At 42.9% G+C, this 13,003-nt stretch overlaps 1 protein-coding gene across 1 annotated transcript in view; it reads right to left on the reverse strand.

The window, feature by feature from the left end:
- CREG2 (cellular repressor of E1A stimulated genes 2) overlaps positions 1–13,003 on the reverse strand; it is a 19,816-nt gene continuing 6,813 nt past the window's right edge. The window contains exons 3-4 of the mRNA XM_075135968.1: positions 5,420–5,533; positions 1–3,614 (exon numbers count right to left, since the gene is read on the reverse strand). Of these exons, the coding sequence (XP_074992069.1) occupies positions 3,467–3,614; positions 5,420–5,533 (262 nt within the window). The 3' untranslated portion in view covers positions 1–3,466. The remainder of the gene's footprint in view (positions 3,615–5,419; positions 5,534–13,003) is intronic.

A 13,003-nucleotide genomic window follows, 5' to 3' on the forward strand; every position in this document is an offset into this window, starting at 1 on the left:
ACTTTGAAATTTGTTTTATTTGCATTTCTTCTCGATGGGCATTTTGTTAACAACATTCAGTATCTTTAGAAATCAAAATACATTGCAAATTGCAATACACATCCAGAAACGAGATAGGTTGCATTTCATCCACCGAAGTGATGAAAATTTCATCAGAAACTGAACATTCTTTGGTTAAATAAGAACAGCAGTTCAAACTAGCTGTGCTTAAATCCTGTACATGCATTGTGTTTGCACAAATTAGCAAGAAGTGAGAACCCACGTTTAGAACTTTGTCTTCCTTTTTTCAGCAAGTATACAGACATGACTAAATGCATCTCTTAAATATTGCAAAACTACAGTTAAAGTTTTAAATAATACACATTGCACAACAAGCTTTTTGGGGGAAGCTACAGAAATAAGTAAGATACAGAACACGTGGAAATAAATTACACATCAGCTAGTTGAAATGCTTAATAAATTCATAAGGGCTTTTCAAGACCTTTTATAAAAATGCTTATTTGATCTAATAATTAAAGCACAACAAATAAATAGGATTTTTACTATTGACTTGAACTGAAGCAAGATCAGACTCTTTACAGTCTCAAGGAACTATGATTTTATTATGATATCTCAATAATACTCTGGGTTAAAAGCTTTAAAAACATCACTTACCATGTGATGACCAATCTCATTTGAGACATTTGTCAGGTTAAACAAAAACTGGAACTAGTATATAATCAATAACGTAAAGCCCAATTAAGCAAACTACCATCTCCTCCCCTTTTTTTTCTCCAGAAAATTCCCTTCAAAACTTGCAGGTCATATTTTTGATGAATTTCTACAGACTTCCAAGGACTTTTATGGTAGCTATTCCTTGGGAGAAGGAAGCATGAAATGAGAACAGGTGATTTAAGACAGCATTTCTTCATGAAGCCCCTTCTGTCACTTTACATGCCATTGCCATTTCATGTTTTGAGGTTCTGTCAAGAGCCTCACGGCAGGTCCATATAGAAAAGCTTCTGGATGAATGTGTCAATTTACAATTTACAGAAGCTACTCCAATTAATCTAGGTGTGCAGGGAGACAGCCTACAGCAAGTAGGGTATTGTAAATTCAAAACCTTTCTTAGTGCACGCTACTTAAACAGCTAAAGCTCTACTAAACATCGTTGATACAATCTCTTACTGCTTTAAGGCAAGAGTGTTAATAAGTTAACGGATAGGACATAGGACCGTGTCACTGTTACCAGGCTGCCTGAGGATGTAAGTGAAATTGAGAGTATAGTAACAGCAGCATTTCTAAAATTCCTCCTCTCTTCTTCAGCTTGTTTAAACATTAAGCTTGTACACTGGATTTGCTTAATCTCCATGTGTTAGTGACGGGGGAGAGAATAGGCAGTTCAGCTTTTTCTGGGAATAGTAGTGAACTGGGATAATGAAACATGTAATTAAAGTTGCACAGAAATGTTAGACCTGTGGACATTCCCTTACAAGGTCTAGTGCTCTGCCTGTTGAACTCAGTTTTAAAAGTACCATTAATTCTAACGGGCCTTAATCCTGAGTATCAAGTCCATAGTGGACAAAGCTCTCCATGGCAAAATGATATGAATCGAGGAGGATTTCACTTGATGGTATTCTATAAATCTGTACAGGATGGGCCGTTTTGCTTCAGTACTACACAGTGCAAGATTCGGGGGGAAAGTCAAAAGGGAAAACGCTGCTTATCTGCCAAGAAAAAAAAAAGGAAATGGATTCAGGCAGGACACTTCCTCCTTTTGCGTAATTACCTCCACAAAAGATCTGCACTGCTAACAGAGTATCTGGCAATCAGACAGGGAAAAAAAATGCTTATAAGTGTCTAAACAAAGTTTTTTCCCCGCATTTGTCTTTGATTCTTACAGAGTATCAGGAATGGTAGTGATTCCCGGAGCTAAGTGGCCCCTGGTAGTTAAACCAGCATGGTGCCCAGCTCTGCTCCAAGCATGACTCCCTCCCTCCATGCCTGAACCAAAATAAGCTCAGCTACACTTAATTGGCTTCCAGCTGGTGATAGCTCATGCAGCTGCCTCTGAGCTCTGCCCGGGGATTAACCTGTACAAGCTCAGGTCACTCACCCAGGGACCCAGGCTCCTCCTCAGCCCAGCTGTGGTGCAGGCTGGTGTCCAGAGCTCAGGTGTCCTCTCAGGGGTGCTGGAAGACCTCCCCCGCAGGCACAGAAACCCCATCTCAATGTGTCTCTTTCTGAATGTAACAGGGAGAACAGCCGTATAATTTGCAAACTAGGTAATGACTTGGCTGGTTAGCCATGGGACCTTTCTTTCTGTGATACCGTTAGGAACTGCAGAATAAATTTACCAGGACATCTAGAGAAAGGCCTGGAGGTGAATAAAATACCTTTGAACTCTTTTGATATTATTGCCTATTCACAATGTGTTTGCAACAAAGTTTGCACTTTCCACAGTAGGAAAATGAGTTTTTCATGGCCCGAAATATCTATCTATCTTTAGGCTTCTTTGAAAAATAAATTCATGAACAAGCCCTTTAAAACTTGGTGAGGAAACAGAGTTAAGGGACTGGCTCCACCCCTAGGTGAGTTAGTGATGGTTTACAAAAATCAGATGCACAAATGAGTTAAAAATAAAGTGGTGGAGAAGGTATGCAAAAAAATTGGGACTACAGGCTATTAAAAATACTTTTCCTGTCTCATAACAGGAACAGGCTAGCTGAGAACATTTACTTAAATTCTTCTTAGGAGAATGTTTATACTTGTATTGGGATAATCCTTGTGGGGCTGGTTTGGTTTGGGACCTTAATGTGTTTAACAAGCTTTGTGTCAGTGAGAGACAAGTTACATTGGAGCTGTGTTGTTTGAGCTGCTTGCATTTTTTCTACTAAAAGAGATAATTTCTACTCAATTTCCAAGTGAAATATCAAATTAGATAATTAGGGGAAAGCACATGTAGAAAATATAAATTAGCAAATGAGGACAGCTTTAGCAAAATATTTTTTTAAAACTTAAATATCTAAATTTGCAGCTATTAAGTTTATCTTAGAGTACTTACAGATCAAGGAAGACCAAGCAGCAGTAATACCTCCACAATGCATAGAGGGTTCTGAGTAGACAATTTGCTTCTTCTGTAAATCAGAACATTATATTTAGCACATACTGTAGTTTCCCTGTGGGTGCACAGCAATAAAAGTCAAAACAAACAGATACAAAGTATTTTTAAGCAGCATTCAAGATGATGCATTGCCTGTTTGAAATAACACGTTTGTACATTGCAAGGTAGGGCTAGTATCCACCTCTCCTTTATAATTTGAAAGTCTGTGTTGGTGTATTTTCACTCTGTTCCATGAAAGACAGGGCTATTTTGAAGCCTTTTGGGAAAGAAAAAAAAAGTCACTGTAAAGTAACCATCCAGCATGAAATTTTAAAAGTGTTTGGAAAGGAAACTCAGAAGATCTCTATCTCAAAGCTCATTCTATCATCCTTTACTTGGAACTGCTTTTAAATACTCTTCCACTGCAATGGCAGAAACTTCTCCATACCAGCTTTGAAGCCAGATGTGCTCAATGTTCATTTTCATGAAGAACCACTCATAGCTGCGAGGCCACTTTCTTACCACCGGGTGCCTGGAAGGACAAAGAAAAGAAAAAAAAATTTAAAAGATGTGCCAAACTATATGCAGAGTCTGCTTTTTAATTCAGCCTAGTGTGCTCAGCCAGAGTGAAACCTGAGATCTGAGAACCACTACCATTCATCTTTTTTGTCCTCCCTTGCAGTAAGGTTTCTGATCTTCCACATCCCAGCCTGGTGAGAAATGCTACGAAGGCAGCCAGCGAACGCCACCTTCCTCCATTGCGGAAGGCAGATGTTGTTTGGTCTCTAAGTAAGTGAAAAACAATTAGAGGAGATTGTCTGAACGTATGTCAGGGTTGTGCTTGTCTCTGTTCAAAGGAAACTGTTCTGAAAATACTACATCTTTAGTAGGAGTTGTGGTACAGCAGGAGAGCTGGTAAAACTGGCTGGCCGGCAGAGCACAGCCTCTTTGAGCTGTTGCCTGCTAGAGCCTTCTCGTCCTCGATTTCTGTCTCATTTCTTGGACCTGCCCTTACAGCTGGCTCAGAGAGACTCTCCCCGCCAGCAATACTGGGTGCAGACGTCCAGTGCAGACGCTCCCCAAGCCCCCGTGAGCGCATCTGCAGAGGACGCTGTGGGATGCTCAGCAGCGGTGCACGGAGCAGGTACAACAGCTCCAGCCGCAGCGTTCACAGGAGCACAGGGGGAAGTCGGGACGGGATTGGCCCAGTGCCCTTCTGCCCCTGCAGAGGATCCTGCAGAGGAGATGGTTGGTTTGGCAAGAGCTGGGGTTTCCACCATTTTCTGAGTTGCCCCTTTGAGCACCCACGACTGTGGCATTGGGAAGTGGCTCCAGCTGCTGCCAGCGTTGGATGGGGTGAGCCCCGGTAGCTCTCACCGTGTCGGTCTGGCTTTTGCTCCCTGACAGTGGAGCATCTGCTGCCAAGGTGCTGGTGGACTCTGGCTCACGCAGGAGTCTGATGTCTGCAAAGTTTGTAAAAAAAGCTTGTGTGCCAATATAGCCCCTGTCTATCCCTGGTCCCATTTTTGCTATTGATGGGACACCTGCTGACAGGGTCCCACCCTAACCTCTTTACAGCAGGCCAGAGAGAGTATCACCTCTGGGCTATTTTGGATCGCAGCTCATCCCAGTTTCCCAGCAGTATTTGATTGAGCAGGCAGGGTATGCCTGGAGGAACATCCCTGACAGCCTGTGTGGGAGGTGTGTGCCCCAGCTAAGGTTTGGGCTTTTCATGCCTGTTATTCTGAAGACCCACTGGAGGGCACGGGGGCACACCCTGCGTGTGTGTGTATGTGTCAGGGTTGTGCTTGCATCTGTTCAAAGGATACTGTTCTGTAAGTATTACAGCTTTGGTAGCAGTTGTCGTGGTACGTCAGGAGAGGTAATAAAACCTGTAAGTTCCACCCTGCAAACAGGCACGAGCCCAAAGCCAGCAGAGCTCTGCTCCGTCTCTGAGCAGGAGGCTGTGGCTGAAGAGCACTACCTGTCCTAAGGTGGGGAAGAATCATTAAAGATAACAAATACACCCTGGATTTATGGAATCTCTCCTCGGAGCCAGATGAAATATTTTCATAATCCTCAGATTATAAACCACGTGCCTTACCGGAGTCCAACACTGACTAATTGCATTGCCATAGTTCATTACCTCAAGAGTTAAAAGGAGGTTGCACAGCTCTGCCTGTCATTCCAAGCCACACAAGAACCAACATGCTTCATGGCCCCAAAGTAAAGATCAGGCTTGTTACTTCTCAGATTTTCTGCACCAAACAGCCACATCCGTATATATGTCTCAAAACCGGTGGGTTGCACTCTACTACGTGCCTGTTACATACAGACCTGGAAAACATTGCTTGCTTGGCAAATTCCACTTCCTCCGGAGACACCGTGACCATCTGTCCCGTGAGAGTCAGCCTGGCGCACCTTGGATCCTCTGGATCAATTACATTTTTTCTGTGCACAGAGAAAAATGCTCATGTGTAATGGCTTGGTTTCTTTGTTAAGGGTTTTGGAGAAATACGAATTCCTGCCAGCATACAAAAAGCTGCGGTATTTTGTCAAGTCTTGCAGGTCTTTTCTACACCCAGCTGTAACGTTTGGGGGGGGCTCTTGAAGGAATACTCACCTGAAAGAGATCTCTGCTGTAGAGATTTGCTTAATCTTAATTTATGCTCTTAAAAACTGGATTAATATATCTTAGATTGTAAAAAATGTGAAAATGGCAGTTTTCCCAGACATATGTACAGACCTTAATTCAGGATTCTGAAGAGAACTCGTGAGATGGTTAGTCTGTGCCTATGCCTACAAAATAAGCGTGCATACGTGTATTTGTGTGTAAAATGTAAGGTCTTTTCCTTGTGCCTATCCTAGAAACTCAGTCTTTGTTCATTTTTACCCATTTTTCAATGCTTTACACCAAAGAGACAAGTAAGATCTATTAAAAAAAATTCTCCAACTGCCTTCATCCTTCAGACTGAGACAGGGAAAGTACTTGTCGCTTTTTGGCTCTTTCTATACAGTAATAAAAAATAACTCCCATTAGTAGCTGTGGGGCAATTGCTGACTCTGACATATACAATACAAGGATATAAATCATAAGTAAATTGACCAGTCGCAAAAAAAAGTTGTATGAAATGACGGCAAAGGCCTGATCCTGGCAAGTGCTGAGCAGCCCCAAGTCCCATTGCCAGCAGTTTGAGACTGCTCAGCATCTCACGGGACTGTCCCCCCACATAAGAACATAAGCCCGAAAAACTACATTAGGAAATGAAGACTGCATTTCGTCTTCTCTATGTTTTAATCCAAAGCAGCAAATCACAGTAACTACATCTCATCGGTGCGTGATATTACTTAAAGATCTTGGCTTGAGACCTTTAGCCTTAACTGCGTGCAATCTGCAATGTTGGGCATTTTTTTTGTTCTAATTCTCAGTATGTGTCTATTGCATGCAGGAAACATATGGGCATCCTCCTGCAGCTAATTTAACACCTGCAGATTCCCTGCAGATGGTTGTGAAAGACTCTGTAGCTCTCTGGATAAAGTATCTGCTTTTATAGATAGGGCCATGAACAGAGATGTGCAAGGAAGTATAGCGGGCTGATTGATACTCAGCTATGCCCAGAACGTACTTGGCACCATCTGTAGCCTGAGCTCTGAAGAGCCATTTGCAGTCACATCATCTCTGGGATGTTTTTTCAGCATCCTGTTCAGTCTGGAGCAGCAGTTGTCTGAAGGGGGTGTCCAGCTTAACGACCTCTGGACAAACTCCACTCGTACTCTTTTTCTTCTGCCACGCTTTCTGCATGGGAGGAAGGGCAGCTGCCAAAGATCAGGTTGAAACTTTCTGTTCACATCAATAAATAATGGTCTAATTTTCTCAAGTACTTTTTTTTTTTATTGTGAAGTAGTAAATGAATGGTGTTCCGAGTACCTGAAAATCTGCATTCCCTACCCTGGCACTGGGTTTATTTCTATCTGTGTATTCAGAGTACAAACTTGTCTACACGGTCACCTTGGCACGCTATAGGTCCTCCACGCTAACTCCCACGGCATGCTGAAAATGCAGTTTCACAGCTGGCTTACGGTGGCCTGGGAGCGTCCTGTCCCTAAGCAGCACAGCTCCACGCCCCAGGGACACCTGTAGCTCCTGGCATTTCTTTTGCATAGGCTTTGGATGTTGTGTGGCCATTCAGCATCTGTAGTCCAACAAGAAGCTCAGCCACCAAAACACGAATAAATATAGGCAAATACAGTTTATGTAGAGAGAGGAGCTGAATCCCACAGACAAAGGGTGTCAGCCGAGGGTCTGCATGTCCCACAGCCAGGGCAGTGCAGATCCACGCTCCTCCAACCCTGGGCCCTGGATAGCAGAGTCTTAAAGTCCATTTGAAGTGATCTCCTGATCTATCGTTATCTTTTGTGCTTAATCTTAATACTGTATCAACACCCTCTACATACCTTTATATATTTAACTAGATGATTTTTAAAAATATGGAAGGGAAGGGACTTCTCATTAGCAAAATTTCAGTTCAGAAGATTGCTTTAAACTAATAACTGTGTATGAAACCATTTCCTCCGCAGCCTAACAGTATCGTAAAACAACTGAGGAGCCGGGAAAAGCAGGAGTATTTGCAAGTGCCTTTCTTGTATAGCCCCTAGTAAGATGTTGTTAATTACTTTCAGAGAGGAATTAGAAAGAGGTTATTGTTAAAGGATGTCTGCATTTCACAGAGTGGATCAAGGTGGTAGATTTGGGCATGATCAGGAACAGGAGCAGTGAGAGGTTTTGGTCTGACACCTTCTCAAATCACAATTATTTGATCTTTTTTGTGCAAGTACATCTTTATTCTAAAAGCGTACTCATTGATTTTTGAGTAGGCAACAGACCTGACATTGCTGTGGTTAAGCAGTGAATCCTGCCTGCCTTTGCTGAGACGGTTTTTCCTGATAGGGCTAGTGTCAGATGTGGCTCTTCCCCGATTCACAGGAAAAACTGCTCTCCACAGATTTGGCTGACAACTAAACCCACACACTGTACATCCATATCTGGAATGGTTTTATTTCTGGTTTTTTCCCCGGCTCCTTCTTCTGTCTGCAGTTTTCTCTATGTTCTCGTGAGTCAGGGTGTTACACTGATCGACACACACGATACTATCTTCCCAGTAAAAGTTATTCAAACTGAATTTTGCACATTCGAATAATATTCTGGATGGTCAGCTTGTTTTTCTGGGAAATGAGGCAAACAAATTATTTGTTGAGATTATGTTAGATGAAGCTTTGGAAGAGCTGAACAGGACAATGATACATTTGAGTTCAGTACGCTGTGTTATTACTTTGTTGGCTTTGCTTTTAGCGCTGCCTTTTATCATAGGTTTTCTGTTTCAGAATAGGAACCTTGTATTCTAATCTTACTTTACCAGTAGTATTTTCTTTATCAAAGGAGCCCTTCATATTCTGAAGTAAATCTGTTGCTGCATCATTTTTGGCATAGTATTTCCCTAATAATGTGTGATTACTTTTATACTTTCTAACTATCAAAAATCACTAAACTTACAGCTAACTCCAGAACAGGTCTTGAACTTTTCAGTGGTGTTACCAGTGCAACTAATGTAAATGCAGGCTTTGCTTCCTCGGAGTAAAGAGATACAGCCAGGGATATAGCTCATATTTTTACTAAAGATAATAAAAGGATACCAGGGATAAATAGATATATTTACTAAAATATTCCTCCCTCACATCTGTAGAGGTCTAGTCATGCATTCTCTAGTCACTTCTTGCCTTCTGTATAAATGAACACATATTCAGCTCTCAGTCCCTGGGTTCCTTTTATCTTTGTTGGCAGAAGAACAGGTAGGTGCGGAGGAGCGGCTTTATACAACATTTGTGCGCTGCTGACTGGGGGCGAGGGGGAGGCAGAGCCAGGGGGAGAGTCGGCATGCCGCTGACACTGCCTCTCTGTCGAGGAAACCCGAGGTGGCTTCGCAGGCCCTGTCTTTACCAGAATCAGGTCCTCGGTCTCCCTGTAGAGGACTTCATGAAGGCTATGATAAAATATGAACTGAGGGGGAGAGAGAGCAGGGAACTGTGGAAGGAGACCAAGCAATAGGGAACACATTTATTTTTTTATGCTTATGTAAAATACATACACCTTGTTGCAGAAATTGAGGGAAGCCAGATTAAAATGGAAGAAGATTCAGCTTATGCATTTTTATAAGAACACAGTGCATTAAGAGAGATTATCTTAATTATTCATCTGATTTGTGAAGAGAGAAAAACTGATTGTCTCCGTTCCTCTGCTTACGGTAAGCAAACTAGGTACGCAGCATTTGACCCCTTGGAAGTTCTCTCTTCCAAGCATGTGAGATGAGAGCATGAGCTCGCTCACAAAGGTGCCAGCTTTACTGAGCTTAAGGAGGAGTCTGTGTCCAAGTGAAATACATTTCCCAACAACGATGCAATGCCGCGAAGCGCACTGCTGATGAACACGTCCCACTTATTTCACTGCGTACCACTTCCGCACTTTCTGGGTCATGGTTCAAGAGTGGTTCAGAGTAAAGAGTGCCACCTACTCATTAAATTGTTTACTACACCAGCCATCTCTTGGATTTTAATTAGAAGGTTCCTGTACACAACTAGCCAAGTCCAGATCTGATGAACCCATAGTTCCGGCTGATGCGGTTATATTGGCACACAAGGTGATGATGCCGGGACTTTGTTAGGATTCCCTTTCGCAGTTGAGATCTCTGCTTTGACTGACGATGCTCTGTCTCCTGGTTTCTGACCAAAAGTATCCCTGAGTATTATCTTCATTCTCAGCCTCTGCAGTCCATTAGTGAGGTGAAACAGATCTGGCACAGATCAGCAGCAAAGGCAAAACAGGAGTTTGGGAGGCACTTGGGAAGGAGAGCCAGGTGTCCCCGAGAATGAATCGTTAGGAGGAAGGTGGGAGGGTTCAGTAAAGCTCCAGGGACTGGGGGAGGAAGCAGGGGTCTATGGAGGGGAATCTCTCTTTTTCTTCTTCCCCAGCCTCTTTTTCCCACAGAGGAGCTGCCATCCTTCTCCTCCACCCCCCTGAGGAGACAGGACCTTCCATCCTCCCTGTCAGGATCCATAAATCCTCCCCATCTCCCCTGAACGCAGTTCTCCCTGCCCCAGAGAAAGCACTGTTTTTACCCCTCTGTTTCTTGAGCAGAATGGAAGAGAAAAGAAGTTGGGAAAGAGATTTCTCCTATTGCAGAAAAAGGAGAGCCACAGAGCCAAGAAGAAAGCCCCAGAGAACAGTTTTCCTACACTTTTTTCTACTTTAGAGCATGCAGCTCATGTGTGGCATAAGGGCAATGACTGTCTCCACGCATCCTAACCTTCCTATAGCGGCGGCAGCAGCCATACAAAGCCATGCAATTAGGAGGTGGGGACTGGCTGCTGGAACAGCTCATCCCTGCCACCTCCCACGGACGCAAGGTAGGCAGCCTGTCACCCTGCGCAGGGCTCCTGTTCGCCTAGCCCCAAACTGGGCACGAGGTGAAGACTCAGAGTTATTTTCTACGATATACAATACATCATAGGAATTTTTGTCCCCTAAAATCTACGGAAAGGAAGGGAGGAAATGCGATGTCCTCAGAGAATTATTGTAAAGTGCTTATAATTTTGATTCATAAATGTGATTAATTTTGAAAAGCAAGTTATCCTCCTCATACATTTCATTTGCTCATCACTAACTACCAGAGTCTCTGAAGCAGAAAGAATGTACTGGTGCTGTTAATCTGCATGGCATGAATGCCAAACAAAATCTCTGCTGAAAGCAATTTCATAATCTGAAAAGCTGTTGCTGGCCTTCAGCTGGATACGGCTGGGCATTTTTGTCCTGCCCTGCTCTGATTTTGACAAGAATTTCTTCATCAGCCGTGTTTGAGAGCCAGCAAAGATAGTTAAAAGACACTTTTGCTTTTGCTTGTGGAAGAGCAGTCTTCTGTTCTGAATCTGAAGACAGGCTTGGGAGCTGAAGAGTATTGGTACAATGGCTATTCTGCATCTAAGGGAGCCCGTATTCAAAAACCTGTTTTTGTGTTTTAAATAATTTCACTCTTACTAGAAGATAATCCTTCCTAGAATGTTTTAATTAGAATTTGTTAAGTGAAGTCAGTCTGTTTGTCTGTCTTCTTTGACAATAACAACTCATTTCTCTAGCTGAACTCTATGTTTCAGACAGGAAACTTTTATATAGTTTAACCATAGACAATTCACAGGGAAAAAAAAAGAATCACAGCATCAACTATTTCTGTAAACAGAGGCAGAGAAACACATACTATTTCACTAGAAAGGGATTTTGGGAAGTTGGTTATTTAAGAATACAGGAAAAAAAATAGTAATTTAGAGCTATATTGTGCGCATTGGGTCATGATGATAGTAGGTTTCATATTTGACTTTCTAATTTGGTATCTTCCTGATTTTTTTAAATACAGATTTTTCAGGAACAGCTACTGACATAATTATTTGCATATGACTAAAAAGGGCCAATATAAATACCAAAACTAGAAATGTGTCTGTGCCACAGAACCAGAAGGTGGATCTCAAAAACTGAGGGATGTCTGGATTCAGCCTTTGTCTTCTGTGTGCGTCATTTCTCTTTGTGTGAAAGTGCAGTGCCAAATTTCTTTGTTATATTCATCCTCGTATTAACAGACAGTAACTCTACAAACCCAGAGGCAGTTATATGTTGGATGGCCGACTGACATCTCAAAAGTTGTGTCTGCTACCCACGGCAGGCTTATCGTCTCTCAGGATTGCCCAGGAACGAAGCAGGTAGTTTATGCCCGCTGCCGATCCACCACGCAGCAGAGACGCTAACCCGCCAAATTACTCTCCTCTTCCCGTGGCCTGGTGGTATCCAGAAGCGCTGGAGATGCTCAGCACTTCTTTTCAATGCAGAGTTTAGGAAACCTACGGAGCTACCTTACATCCACTGAAGATGTCTGCCCGCTCGTGCCAATCTGCTACCTCAAGCAGTAGATGAGCATGGTGGGTAAAATGGCTTTGATGGAGCTACCCCTGATGCAAGTCATAAACCAGGAGAGGAATCTGAGTCCCTCAAAATCACTCGCAGTCTGCAGTGTGGATTTGAAACACGTTCTTCCACACTAACAGCAAAGGAAAACCAACCAGTGGGCTGACCCCAAAGCTTGTTGCTCTTCTTTCTTTTTCCCTTGTGTGAAAACCAGTTCATGGCAGCCGTGTAAGTGCTCCTCAAGAAAGCTGCAGTTGGTCCCTATGAATGTGCTGAACCTGATGTCAAGGAGGCGACACACGTTTAAAATTAATTGCCTGATTTCCAGACTGCAGCTGTAATGAGGCAGGCCCAGGAGCTTACTTGGAAAGGGAGATCCTCTGAGCAGCCTGTGTGTTGGGAAAGGCATTTAGAACAATAGCTGCTCTATTCTTTAATGTTGGGCTCGGTCTTGCTCCCTCTGAAAGCTAAAAGAATGGGACTCAATCTTTTCAGATTTGTCTGTGGCATAGACATGCCAGCTTAGTCTATTTATAGCCCTGAACCATTTAATTTTTCTCGCCTCTATTGTCCATTTATCAGCCTTCAGATAGGATGCAGTGTAGTTACTAACGAATGCTTTCTGCAGCCTGGCCATCAGAGAGCCTTCTCAGAGAAGCGCAGCCCGTCTTCCTCTGGGAAATGGCAATCTCTAGGTCAGAGATGAGGAATCCAGATTGTAGCTGCAACATTACAATGTCTTGCAATTAGTGTCTATTCAGATGCATCGCAGCTCTCTTTCTTTCATTATTAAATGTTATTTCTCTTATTAGTTTAGGCTTTTCAAATTTTTTCTCCAGCTGATTAAATATTAAGGCTGGAGAACCAAAAAGGCCACTCTGTATCCCTCACATCCCCAGGAGTGAAAATATTTATTGTCA

This window comes from Calonectris borealis, chromosome 1 (genome assembly GCF_964195595.1).
Source record: "Calonectris borealis chromosome 1, bCalBor7.hap1.2, whole genome shotgun sequence".
Lineage (NCBI taxonomy): Eukaryota > Metazoa > Chordata > Aves > Procellariiformes > Procellariidae > Calonectris > Calonectris borealis.